General features: G+C 29.2%; 2 protein-coding genes across 3 annotated transcripts in view; one reads left to right on the forward strand and one right to left on the reverse strand.

The window, feature by feature from the left end:
- The window catches only part of LOC139086222 (putative lysozyme-like protein), a 42,947-nt gene extending 38,506 nt beyond the window's left edge, over positions 1-4,441 (forward strand). For both annotated transcript variants that reach the window (XM_070634602.1, XM_070634603.1), the window contains one exon: positions 3,567-4,441. In XM_070634602.1, coding sequence (XP_070490703.1) covers positions 3,567-3,598 — 32 coding nt within the window. In that variant the 3' untranslated portion in view covers positions 3,599-4,441. The remainder of the gene's footprint in view (positions 1-3,566) is intronic.
- A 1,850-nt stretch (positions 4,442-6,291) lies between these two features.
- LOC139086545 (uncharacterized) lies at positions 6,292-12,641 on the reverse strand. Its single transcript, XM_070635010.1, has 4 exons — positions 12,505-12,641; positions 12,350-12,442; positions 11,634-12,034; positions 6,292-11,576 (listed from the first exon to the last, which is right to left on the reverse strand). The coding sequence occupies exons 3-4, from the start codon at positions 12,025-12,027 to the stop codon at positions 6,292-6,294; spliced, it is 5,679 nt and encodes a 1,892-aa protein (XP_070491111.1). The 5' UTR covers positions 12,028-12,034; positions 12,350-12,442; positions 12,505-12,641.
- Positions 12,642-14,764: the final 2,123 nt, after the last annotated feature.

Raw genomic sequence — 14,764 nt, forward strand, 5'->3', positions numbered from 1 at the left:
TCATGCTTACATTATTATCCACAAAATTTTAAACTCATACGTATGTAGTTCATCATCAATTCTAAAGAAACATTCAAAGAGAAAAAGTAGAACAAAACAAAAAGTTTGAGTCTTTCAAGTTCTTTCGATGATTTTGCTTCTTATTTATCATCCGTAAGAGGGTATTTTAATCTTCTCTACAGGATTACTCGATATATGCTCGAATATTCAACGGTAAAGAAGATAAATGTAATGAAAAAGTATTTTATTGTTGTTGGAAAAAGTTTCAATTTTGAAATTTTTGCATCGGTTCGCAATTGAATGTTGAGGATAAAGTTTTTTGAGGGATGTGTAGCTTGTGAGATGGTTGTGGATATCGATTAGGGATTGATGATAAGAAGATTGTTAAGACAAAGAAGGAAATAGCAATAAAATTGATATTCATTGCAATTTATGTATTTAAATTGAATTTAGAAGTAGATTTTTGATATTTGAGGACTTGCTTGCTGTTCCTTATCCAGAGCAGTATAGCATTGTTGATGAAGGACCGCTCAATTGTCATGTTGATGGCAACACGTTAACATAACGTTTAAATCTCATGAATGACATCTTGTCAGCTCTTTTAGATCCATTTTGTCAGTCAAAAACGTAGTATTGCTCGGGTAAACTGCTCAAATAGTAAAGAAATCTACTTCCATCAATCATATCCCACTCATATTGTAGCCTAAAGCTTTTAAAAATTATTCACAATCTTAAATTCTTGCATAATAAACTATATGAAAATGTGCTGCAAAACCATTCAGAATTGACAAGTTGTTGTGCATTTCATATTCAAATCCATACCAACAACATACATTTAAATAATAAGCATCTTATGATGATAACTCCAATGCAAAAAAGCTTATGCAAAACTAAATAAAAACACAAAATGTCGTTTTGTGAATAACGTTTTGGAGTTGTACGTAAATGATGTCTAATAAGCTACTATCTAACAGAATCCTTTCTGTACATAATCCCACAAAGCTCTAAAGCTCCTCTCTCATGTTTCTGAATGTTAGACATCATTTACAAACAATCCCCAAAGTCGATACACAAACAAAGCTTCAAAATTCCTTGTAAAAGTATGTTTAAACTTCCTTTTCATACCTTAAGTATCCTATTGAGAGTATTATAATGCCACAATATACAAAATGTATACAGTGCCTGGTTATCAGCAGGTATTTATCATGAAAACAAATTCCAACAATGTTTAATCCACAAATGTGCTATTGTTCCACTCAATAGAATAAAATATATTTTTTTTTCCATTATTTCCTTACATGCCATTATACATCCATGTCCTTATCCATCCATTTCATGCCGTATAAGAAAATGAGAATTATTTTATGCCTTATTATTATTATTGTTACATGAAAATTATTTAGATGGCAACTACAAATTTGCCGAGACACACACATCGAGTGATGATGCGGATATGCTATCGGTGATATTAAAAAATCTTCCACATAAGCCAATGAAGACAGTCGGTCATGTGTATTCGAGTGGTATATCCTTAAATCAAATTCCTATTCCTAATGATATTCGACCACCACCATTTAAGCCTCTTAAAAATCATCAATCATTTGATGGTCCTGTCTATAGTCATGAAACACCACATTCTCAGTATGGTGTACCACATACCGAATACGGTACACCACAAAAAGAATATGGTGTCCCACAAAAAGAGTATGGTGTACCACATAATGAATATGGCGTACCTGATAATGAGTACGGTCCACCAACTCTTTATTCCTCTTCATCATCCGATTATTCCCAAAAACAGTCCATTATTGTTGATCCAAAGGCATATGATGCATATCATTCAATGAGACTTAAACTCTCAAAACCACAATCAACAGCGACAGCATTGCCGGGACCAATTACATTACTTGATGGTATTGTGAATCATAAAGGACTTGAGATACAAAAAAGCATAGAATATGAAATTAGAACGAGATAAAGACATACACATACAACCTGACCGTTAATAAATTAAATTGTTACTTCCATTATTATAAAAAAAAATTCTCCCGTCTTTTTCTGATCTATGGCTATGACGAAAAGTTAATTATTTGTTGAAAGACTGGAAACATTTTTATTCAGCATAAAAATTTACGTCAGTCTACATAAATGAATTGAATTGACCAAAAAAACAAATCACAGAATACACAATCACAGACATAACAACATGAATAAAGCTTATATACACATAAGACATAATGTACACTATCATATTTATGTATATACAATGTATATATTGTGATACTACATATGAGACATAGGTAAAATGACAATTTTTTTTTGCTGCTTTCTTTCAAATGCACCATATAAAATTTTATTATTCTGATTTTAGTTCTGGCTTGCTTTCAATATGTATAAACGGATTGCTGGGCTTGCAGATTGTGATTAAGGCTTAGAAGCTGATGAACATTATATTGACTATTAGCTATGTGATTAAACTCTATTTAAACTAGGGTTTTCAATCCCGGGATAAAAATGTATGTAATCCCGGGATTGCACATAAATCAATCCCGGGATTGAAACCCCTAATTTAAAGGCTCCTATATAGGATTAACTCAGAGGCTCTTCTGCTAACTACAGAGTGTCTACTCATGCTTAATATAGAGGATCTACTAGTTTAACCTTTTGGACAGAGTTCGAAGTCGACTCGGATTTGACTTAAGGCAACTCAAGTTGATATTTCCGTACAGAAAATTGAGTCGATTTCGTGATCTGCCTAAAAGGGTAAATAAGTCGAGATAAAAGGAAATGACGACTTAAGCCGACTAGACTCCATATACAGTACGAGTCGACTTCAAGCTCTGTCTGTAGGTTATCACTGAGCTCTACTAGAATACTTGCCTTGTTCAATTTTGTTGGGCCTGTTTCATTCATTCTCTGTCATTTGAGAATTCTGGTCACACATATTAAGATTTGGCCATATCCTTGAATCATTTCTTGGCTTCTATTTTCTTCATCTTTGACAAATGATGTCTGAAGCTTTTATCAAAATAGATAGACTCATTTTAGCATGCAGAAATAATTCAAAGAATCAACAACAAGACTTAAAACTTCTTTGATCTAGAACAATGGTTGGTAATGTGCTGCAGTATACAGGTTGCCCATCACTGAACTAGATCAAGGCAATAAGTTTGAGCGATTTCTAATCTCATATCTAGTACCTTGTGGATTGGAACAGTGTTGTCTAAACTGTGTGCTGCTGAAATTTTTGGCAAATTCCGAGAACCGGCATGCGGTGTTGGTCGTGACTTAACATCCAGGCGTACCATAGTACACAACAGTTTGTACAGCACTGAATCAGTCCATCATTCAATTAAAAACCACAGTCAACAAGCCTCGCCACAATAAAATATTCAATTCTATTTTTAAAGCTTCATCAGTTTCATCCTTCTTTCCATTTTATCCAGCACATATTGAAAGCAACGAAGAAGAATTGCCAGAAAAAAAGTCTCCCAAAAAGCAGAATTTAATCAAATTTTTTTTGATATTTTTCCTTATTAAATTTTAAATTTTTTTCTTCTTTTCAGATCATTACTCAAATCGTATTGTTATCGCTTAAACGTAGTGATAGACTTTATTTTTGTATAATAAAATGATCCCCACATCATCCAATTCCTTGACCTGAATCCAGTATCCTAACACAATTTTGCATCGACTACCTTCAATTATTAATATTAAAATCATTCATTTGTCATTAAAAAGAGTCCGGGTATTCAATTTTTACTATTCTTTTTTGGTCAATATTTGCTCAATGTCATTTTGTAATCATTATTTTAATTGTAATTATTATTATTATTATTATAATTATTATTATTATTGCTATTTATATGAATGTGGTTTCATAGTCCATTTTATCCTTTTTGTTCCTTTTTTGGTGTCAAAACAAATATCCATAAATTGTAAATTTATTTTTCCAATTTAACAAATCCTGTTCTAACAAATTTGCATGCTATAATCCTGATTGATGGCTGTGTTGGGCCATATTAATGATTTTTTTTTGTGTATATGAATAGCTGAAAATCCGCAAATTTTTGAGGATTGTCGTGTGTAAATCAATTTAGCGTCAATGACCTCAATTTTTGACAATTCTTAATGTCTATCCATTAATCAGGACCTTAATTCCTCTTAGATTTCCTTAAACTTCCTCAAACCTTAACAAAGTACAGCCTTGTACCTTAAATTTTATCCTTAATTTAAAAAGTCATCTGTTAACTCACAAATCATTCATTAGCACCCTCAACTGACTTAATTCCTCCTTGGAACTGTATCATAAATATTTCATGTTAAGCAACTAAAATAAGTCATTCACATTCATGACTGTAATGGTATTGTGAGATAAAAAAACTCTTCGAAATTATAAAAAAAATATAATAAAATAAATAATTTTGTATAAAATGTGAAATTTTTTGTTGTTGTTTTTTTCAATCATCAGCATTTATATCTGAGTCTGTTTTGGCAGTGGAAGCAGATTTTTTTACTGTAGAATTTATATCGTACATCGTTGAGGATTATATGCCGAAGGGAATTCCAAACGTAAACATTGAATGTCATCAAGTCAACATGTGGTCGGTGAATTTTCTTATTTGTGGTTCTTGTGGAACTCAGACTTGGAAGTTGGGAGAAAGATTTGAAAATTCTATTCATTCCACTGAGAATTGAGGATTTGTTTTCTCTGTTTTGGCTTGAAAATTGATTTTTTTCATTCATTTGTCGACATAATAACATAAATTAAGGCACTCGTATCTTCAATTGGCATAACTTGATACTTTTTGGTCCGTTCTATAAATAATTCATTCATAAGGTAGTCTTGTAGCTCTGTTTCCGCTTTTTCGTACTAAAATTCATGATCCTGCCTCGTTGCTTAAGCCATAGAGCTCCAATTTTGTCCTGATCTCGAGCATTAGGCAGTCAAAGTATCAAAGCATCGGAACACATTTGAAAATGGTTGGGAATTGAACCGAAAACCTTCAATTTACCACAAGTCCATGGTCAAGCGCTTCATGCTGGTTACTCCACAGATGCTCATAAACATTGAGTTAATTTTGAAGTATTGGCACATTATTGCAACTTGGCTAGTATTTTATATACTTACTTACTTCGCTGGTTGCACAGATCAATTGTGATCCATGACCTTCCACAGGAGTGGCCTAAAGCTGACTTCCACTTGTAGTTTGTCGGTTAAAATTCAAATTTAACAATAAACAAAACTTTCCCTTTCAGTTCCAGTTTAATACATTCTTGTAGACCAAACTAGCAACAAACTTGTAACAATCTAATTAAAGTATCCAAACAAGCATCACTAGAACTTTAAATCAACAAGTTACTTCCATTAGATTTCTAAAAACCAAAATGCGCCCATTCAACCCACTCACATTGCCATGCAAAATTCTCATTCATTTAATTCGTAAATTGAAAACTTTGCTTTTTGTTCTGTAAAGCTGTGTACAGATTTATAAACTGAAATGTTGTGAACGTCATGAAGTACAAAATTTGTTGATTCTATTATTATACGCATTGACATAAAAGCTTTTCTTAGTCAACAAATTCACAATTTTTATATCCTTCCTCTGTTGTAGATGGGAAAGGAAGAATGTACGGCTGCGAAAGAGCGAACAATTGAAATAAATTCCAAGTATAGCGTTGTATTAAACAATGAGGTAAAGGATGTGCTTATTTTTTTTATTGTTTTCTTTTAGTGAGATTTTGAAGATCTGGAAAGAGCCTTCCGATGGAAATTTTTAATGCTATTTTTGTTTTAAACAAATTTCTTTTTATTGTATTACAAGAAGGAATTACATGGATTTTGATGGAAAAGGATTTATTTATGTAAATAGTTTGGTAAGATTATGATAAAGATGCAGGTGAGCCATTTTATGATAAATTGAAATTCCTTTTAGAGGCATGAAAAATGCAAATAATCGCAAGATTCTCTCCAAGACTTCTTAATAACTCGAACGAATTTGGTCAATTTGTTCAAATTTTATGAGGCTTTTCACTTTATTGTAATCGCTTAAAATTGAACTAAAATAAATAATTGCAGAATTTATAAATTTTAAATAGTTTTTTAATTTTGAAATAATTTTTGAATAATTTTCTTAAATTCAAATTTATTAATTTTAGGTACTATAACTAATAGTTATTTTAATTTCTTTCCCAGAAATTTCTGTATTTTAGAATTTTAACTGTGTCACAATAAGGCAATTGAAACTTTTTAAATGGAACAATTTTATTTGAATGTGCTGTTTTTCGTTTTTACGATGTCAAGTTCACACAATTGCGAAAGTTCTCAAATTTTTCAATAAAGCATTTTTCGTTATCTTTATCATAAAAGTAATCTACATACACATCATTGTCATGAATTATTTCGATTTCATTTAATCGAGGTTTATTAGAATCAAATATTTCTCTAATAAACTCTTCTATATATGGATAAGTATCGTGTGACATATATCGAAAAAATAAATTACTAAGCGATTTTGATATGAAGATATTTTGTAATTCTTCCCATGATTTTTTGTACTTTTTATAGATTGTGATAAGATATTCTAATTGGTAAGGATTCTTTGGATTTACAACTGTTCCTCCTCCTAAGAAATATAATTTTTTATCTTGATTTAAAATTATGTATAATGGATTAAAATTGTCTTCATGTTCATCAAACAAAATCTTATGCATGCAATCTTTTACAACATTTTCATCATTATTTGTGAATTTTTGTAAAAACAATTCAAAGAATTTTAGATTTTCTGGTTTTTTAATCAATAAGTCTCGGCTTTTATAACTAATACAGTTAAAAATTAAAGATTTTTTTGATTCAAAAACTTCATTCAAAAATTCTTGCAATATTTGAAATGTTGATTCATTCACTTCTGCAAATATTTCTATCAAATTTTGTAAATTAACAAATATATTTTGAATATCTTCCCAAGAATTATTATACTTAGTATAAATCTCTCTCATAAATTGAAATTTTGGAGTTAAGGACTCTGTAGCAGCCTGCAGAAATAATTGTTTTTCAATAATATTTTGATTAAATAAAAGTGGCCAAACAATTTTTTGCACTTTATTTTGATCATTATCATAAAAATCAGTCAAAAATTTTTCAAAAAACTTGAATTCTGATTCATTTTGTAATAAGTTCATTACAGCAAATGAGAAATTTAGCTCATTTGAATAAAGATGTTCATTGTCTTCTTTAAAAACATCTTTAATGAATTCAACAAATTTCGGATGACACTCTAAACTGTAATTATCAAAAGAGATGAATAAACTATTTTTAGTTACAAAATCATTACGAATCTCCTCAATTGTGACATATTTTAGAAACATATCTTTAATAAATTCAAATTCATTTTTGTTTTTAAGATTATTTGTTAAAATTCTTGAGATGTCAATGCGATCAAAAATGATTTTTCTCAAACACTTTCTTGCATCTTGTTGACTTTCGGAAAAGAATTCATAGAAAAATTTCTCAAGTAGAGAAAATTTTTTAGTTTTTGAATTTATAATTGATGAATTGTACTTAACATAATGAATACTTTCAAGTAGGACATGCTTGTTTGCACCAAAAATCTCATCGACAAGCTTTTTAAAATCTGGATAAGATTCATTTGGCATATACAAAAATAGTTTTGATAATATATCCCAAGATTTGAAGTAATCATGAAATTCTTCAATTGAATTTTGATATTTTCTTCGGATATTTATAAATTGTTCTAAATTACCAGCAGAATAATTTAAATATTTATCATCTTCATACAAAATTCTTCTCATTCCTTTTCGTATCAAAACTTCATTTCCATCAAAATATTTCACCAAAAAGTCTTCAAACATTAAAAGTTCTTCTGTTGTAGAGACGCTTCTTAGGTCAATTAAACATTCAAAAAAGGTATCATTATTAGATCCAAAAACTTTTTTTACATACATCGAAAATTCCGCGATAAATTCAGTTGGCATTTCTACTAACAATCCAAAAATTCCACTTCTAGATTTGAATAAACGTTGAAATTCTTCATTAGAATTTTTAAATGTGTCATAAAGATCAAAGAAAATTTTGAATTTTTGAGGAAATTTCTCGTTCTTGTCTTTTACTGATGAAATATTTCGAAGTCTGTTTCTAATTCTAGACATGCAATTTTCATCGAATAAAAATTCTCTAATTTTTTCACGATCATTTTTAAAATTTTTTTCTAAAATTTCTTGCAAACAATTGAGTTTCTTGAGATCGCTTACGCCATTAATAATTGAAAAAACAATAAATATTGAAACATCGTCATGAATTTCATTGTATTTCAAAATTTCATTAAAACATTTTTCAAAATAATTCCCATGAAGTTCATTAAAATTCTTAGCTAAAAAATGTGCAATTTGAAAAAGAAAAAATTTTCTTTCATTTTCATTAAAATTTGCTTTTGCTAAAATTAAGAGTTTATAAAAGTTTTTGAAAAAAAAGTGTATACGTGGGAAATAATCATAAATATCAATTATTGATGTGCCTAGTTCACTTTTATCATCAATGATCAGGTCTTTATCACTGTTATTTAAAATTTTATGCCAATTTGCACCCAAACAATATGTTACAAAATTAAAAATACTATTATGATACCAATAAATCTCTGGACTAAAAAGTATTTTATTAAATAAAGTTTTTTGCTCATTCACTTGCCATAAATTTTTAAGAATTTCATGATCATTTCTCAAGAATGGACACCAAAATGATAGTGAATTAAAATCGCCATATTTAGCATTTATTTTTGAAGATTTTTGTATTTCGTCCACTATCAGTTCTATTAATTTTCTATGAATATTTTCATCTGATACATCCCAATGATTTTTTAAATAATTCATCATAAATCTCCTATTTTTAAGTTTAATTAACTTAATAAGTTCAAATATGAGCTCAATTTCTTTATCATTTCTACTTTCATCAAAAATATTATGAATAATGTAATCAGCTACAAAAAATTCAGCAATTGAATAATGAATAAAGTCAATTGAACTTCTCCTTTCATTTTCGAAGAACTTTAGGTCTAGAATTACAAATCCAAAGCGTTGTACCTTTTCTATAGTCCAACTTTTCTTGTCTTTTTTAAATTTTTTCAAAATTTGTAAGTCTTTAATTTCATTTTCATTAAAAATGAATTTTAGTGCCAAAACTCGATGAAGTGAAGTAAATTCTAAAAATGGATTTCTGTCCTCACTTTCGACTTTTGAATCATTTTCCAAAAATTGACTATCAATAAGTAATTTATATATTCCAAAATAGTCATAAAACCTATCTTTTAAGTCAATTTTACCATTTAGGTATAACTTTGTCACTATAATAATTAGCATAGGATTGTTAAAATCTGAATAACTCTTAAGGAACTCATATATATCATAATAAAAATAATTATAATTTTTGTTAAATTTTTTACAAATTTGAAAAATTAATTGACTTTGTTCATTGTCACCATAAGGATTCAAAGTAAAAGCTTCAACATCTAAAGTTCCAGTAAGCTCATCAACATGTTGTGGACGTGTTGAAACCCACAACTGATTGTTCGTATTATTTCTTAAAATTCTCAATATAAGCATCATGTGTTGATTACATTTTGGACATACTTCATCGATTCCGTCAAGAAGCAAAATGACTTTTCCAGTATTAAAAAGTTTTTTAAAAACATTATATCTGAATCTAAACTTTAAATATTTTCGTTTTTCTTTTGAGCATGGAAAAAGTATATTCGTAATAACATTGAAAATGTCATTAAGGACTGTTGTCTCGCCAATAGTTATTTCATCAAAAACTGACCTAAAATTTCTTAACTGTATAAATGATATCCAAAAAAATTTATTTTTTTCCTTTAATTTTACGGCTAAATTTTCGAATATTGTCGTTTTACCTTCACCAGCTTTGGCAGCAAGAATGAAGCGTTTTGATTCCTTTACTTTTTCGATAATTTGATCAATTTCTTCAATTTCTTTGCATTTTTGATCTTTAATAAATCGAGTAAAGCTTCTTTTAACAAAGCCGTATGAAGTGCTTGCTTTACAAACTTCACCTAATTCTAATATTTCATTATCAATAAGAATATCTTTTATATCATTTGAAGATAAAAACTTTAAAATATCTTCATAATTTTCAATAATTTCATAAATGGATGTCCTTTCACCTTGAAAGTTATAATTTCTTTTAAATATAATTTTAGCCTTCATTGGCTCTGTCAGCTCAAAAAACTCCACTTTCTGATCATCGTCTTGCAACTTTTTCAAAATTGGCAAAACTTTGAGCAATTCTGGCTCAACAACTTCCTTAAAATACTCAAAAAGCTCCGAGAAAATTAACTCACAATTTTTAATTATTTTTAAATTTTCACTATCAATTTTGGAATCTTCAACACAATAATGCATCAACATTTCACAAAATAAAACAATTATTTCCGAATGATGATGTTCGGGTATGTATGAATCAAAAACATTACAGACCATATCCTCTGCTTCCTGATTCTCACGACACTGTTTTACAACCTTTTCAATAAATCTTGTTTTATCTTCAGACTCGCCAATTTGATATGGATCAAAGTCATTGAAATAAGTCATTAGCATAGCAAGATGACAAAACTCATGGATAATCACTCCAAGTACATTATTCTTTTCATTGTCATTCAATAGATCTCTAGCTCCAATATGTATTTCCCCAGTATTGTATATAATTCCTTTGGTTTGAATAGAAGACAGCGGATCAAAGTAGTATGTTGTGCTGTGCTTAAAATCAAAGAAGATTTTGAGCCCGTTGCATGCAGCAGCAACTTTAAGAACATTACTGCAGTGTTCATTTTTATCGATTTTCTCATATGCTTCCAAAATATGGTCTGAATATTCAGGATTTTGATAGTTGTAATCAGCAACTTTCGACTTTACATAAAGCATGTAAATGTGAACTTTTGTAAGACATTTTGCATTGGTTCGATTATTATTACGTATAATTAAAAAATAATCCGAAGCTTCTTTAGTTTCATGACTTCCAATAGATAAATTTAATGATTTCAGAAGCGAGAATGTGTCTGAATCTATATCCGTTCTAAGAGCATGCATCAAAAGTGACACATTTGCTTTATCGTAATAAAAGCTCAATTTATAATTTTGAGATTTAATTTTGTCTTTCAAAGTTTCATAATTTCTCGATTGAATGTACTCATGTAGCTCAATACGATTATTTACTAATTCTTGAACTTTTTTTGATGCATCTTTCATGTTGAAGTTTTTTGGAAATTTAGCATCATAAGACAGAAGCGTAAAAATGATGTTGTTGCTTGATATTTTGACATTTTCTCCTTTTGCTCTTGTGTAGGTCCTCCAAGCTAAGTCAATCAAACTGACTTTTAAATTATTATCTTCTTTAAATTCAAAGTCAACATTAAATTTATGCATGATAAGTTTCTCAACGACTTCATCATTATTTTGTGTTATTGCAATTGAAAGCAAATTATGTTCATCTTTATTTCCGATATGTCGTGGCTTTAAAACATTTAAATCTTCAAAGATTTTAAGAATACCTGTTAAAATTAGAGTTATTCAAAAGAATATCCAGAAAATATTTAATTAAAATTTACCCATTTCTCCATTTTGTAATTTGTCAACCAGAAATTCATGACAAAGTTTTGTCAAAAATCTATCTGAATGATCAGAAATTTTACACAGCTTGAAATCTTCTTGAGCTTCGGTTTTCCAAAAAATTCTACTTTTATTGACAATCGTTGAACTTAATGTGATTATGGCTGATATTTTTGCAACTAATTGATGATCCAATGATAATTTGATGTCTTGTTTATCAAACTTTTCATTGATTTTTAGATGAATTTCAATTATCTGTTTTTCTTGGATGGACTCATCAAAATTGCATGATGAAATTAAATTTTGTGCTTCATCGAGTGAAACAGGAACATCAATTTCACAAAGAAGAGATTGTATTTTAAAGGTGTAATTTTTTTGTTGGTCGGAATCCATTGTGGATCTGCTGATGGAAAAATAAATTTACGAATATGAATCAGATAGGATCTAGGTCATGCTAAAACGGAATTAGAAATATTTGAACGCAGCTTGCCAAATTGGAATTTTTAAAATGAAAAAAACGACAAAAATATAATCAAAGGAAAAATAAGAAGAAAATGTTATAAAAACACACACTCGAATGTGTATGAATAACATGATATGGAGTTGATATGTCGCACTTCTGATATTAATATTTAAATGCCAATTTATACTTATTAAAGAACCAAATGTGATTTTTCAATATATTAAGATCGTTTTGGTTACAATTCATACATACCTTATGGTCTAGTGTGCTCTAATTTGTTTGCTTCTAATAGAAATGTCACTGAATTTTATTGAAGGTGTTTCAAGACTCTTCGAACTAAGTTATCTTATCAGAAATGAACTTTTATTAATTTCTAAGAAAACATTTCTTTAATTTATTAATTTTACTTCAACTTGATGTCTTCTATACCAATTAAGAAACTGTAAATTATTATAAAATTGCTAATCAACTCGCGGAAAGTGTTAAAACGCAAAAATCCGAGCAGTTTTAAATTTTAAATTAATATAACAACTTCAGTATTGAATGTTATCAAGTTTAATGTTATATTATTTGGTAGTGTTATAATTCAGTATTTACACTTAAATATTATACGTCATAAATTAATGAACAATAATTTCTTATCTGTTAGTCATTTATTTATGGATTGATAAATAAAGAACTATATACTGTTTGTTTTTAGTAGGACTTCAATCGCTAAATAGCCAAAATTTTAACAAAACATTAATTCCTTAGTTTTATGTATGTTACATAAGCTCTAATGCATCGCATTATCTTCTTAAAGCATTCGTTGTGTTCATTGTATCCTTAAACTTTTCATCACACATCCGATATTGAGAACTAGTGCTTCAGATTTTAGAAATGAATCCAAATTCACTCCAGGAATAGCACTCGATGATTGTTTATTGATCTTTTGTTTATAATTAAGCTTGAGTTTTGAAAAACATTTGATATCTCCCTAACTCCGATTGTAATCATTCCGAATATAATCAGATCACCCGTTTAACCATTAAAATAAGTAACCCACAACCGAAAAATAGTGGACGTAAAATACTTGTCAAATACAAATTGCAGAATATAATTTATTTGCGTCAGCAAATATTCGATAAAATATCCATAACAATTTAATGGCTTCAAATTTCTATTTTAAGCAATAAGTAGCCAACAATCAATGCTTTTATATCCTCAACAATCTATCAAAAAATAAGCAATAAATACTGAAAACAACATTTTCGAGTACTTTAATGCGGCGCTACAACTTTAACGAGAAGCACGAAGAACAAAAGAATTACGTGAGAATGAAAGGTGAAAATTGGATATTAGCAAGCATATCTAGTAATCCAAATAAATCAAATAACATAAAAATAAATTTATCGATGTGAGCAACGAATTCGTGCGTTCAAAAACATCAGTCAATATCAATATCCAGTCATTTAACTCATTTTCTATTATTTTCAGCATAGTAAATTGTTTTGTTTCTTGGAAGTGCTACTCAAACTCTTTAAGTTCGACGAACTTTAATAGAAGTAGACAAGAGTCTATGCTAGCTTATTTGTAGGAAAATTCGATACCGTAAGAGATTTTAACGTAATTGAATAAATTATTTTGTATGTATAGCTTTAAGTGAGGATATGGATAAGAATATGAAATATTTCAGGCAAAGTTTTTGTACAGCAATCATGCGGATGTGGAAGAAATAGTGTAATTTATATAATTCCTTATTTTTTAACTTGTTTGACCGTCTAGATTAATATTTATTGAGCACTTGCCTCTATTTTTGATAATGTGCCATAAAATGACGTTTAGATTGAACTCAGCACAGTTGCAAGACTCAGGATATATCAATGCAATGTACCTAGCCACAATTTGTGTGTCGTGAATACACAAACCGAGATGGTTGTGATTAGAAATATCCAAAAAATCACCAGAATCCGACTCGACTTTCCTGGAATCGAACCCTGGTCGTTAGAGTCGATAGACTGACATTCACTACGCCACTGCTGCATAAACATCCAAAATCTGTAAGTTTTTCGTTCCATTCACTTAAAAAAATCTAAATCTATGACACACATGCTTTATATTTCTAAAATGTGCATAAATCTCATAAAAAATATTTTCTGAGTACTTCATTCATTATAAAAATAGAAGTTAGTTAAGCTTTATGCTGTAGATTTAGTCATATGATGAATTCTCATGCTATTTTCCATTTAATTTAATATATTCGAGTGAAATGGCATTAAATGGAATGAAACTTTGTGGCAATAAACTTTTACATTATGAGATTTTTGTAAAAGAATTGACAAAGCTTTGTAGCATATTTAATATATGTAAGTATCTTGATAAGTCTTGTGAGTTAATGACGAAGACTGCATTTATTGACGACATACTGTCCGGTTAGTAGCATTTTGCATGTAATTTATGAATTAGTGATTATTTAGGGTCAAGCATATTCAACATAATTTCCAAATCTAGGTTCCAAATAGACGGATACTCTCGTGTCAATCTTCTGTGGACGTCACGTGATGCTTTCTGGTCCAATTTCAAGCTTAAGGCAACTTGTAGCTCTTGTCTCCATCTCTAACGGTACCGCTTCAAATTCATAACCGGTTCCTTAATCCAATGCTGCCTAAAAATGTATGTGTCCTAATG

This window comes from Chironomus tepperi, unplaced genomic scaffold (assembly GCF_022539635.2).
Source record: "Chironomus tepperi strain 1889 unplaced genomic scaffold, CSIRO-AGI_Ctep_v1 contig_85, whole genome shotgun sequence".
NCBI classification, from domain to species: Eukaryota; Metazoa; Arthropoda; class Insecta; order Diptera; family Chironomidae; genus Chironomus; species Chironomus tepperi.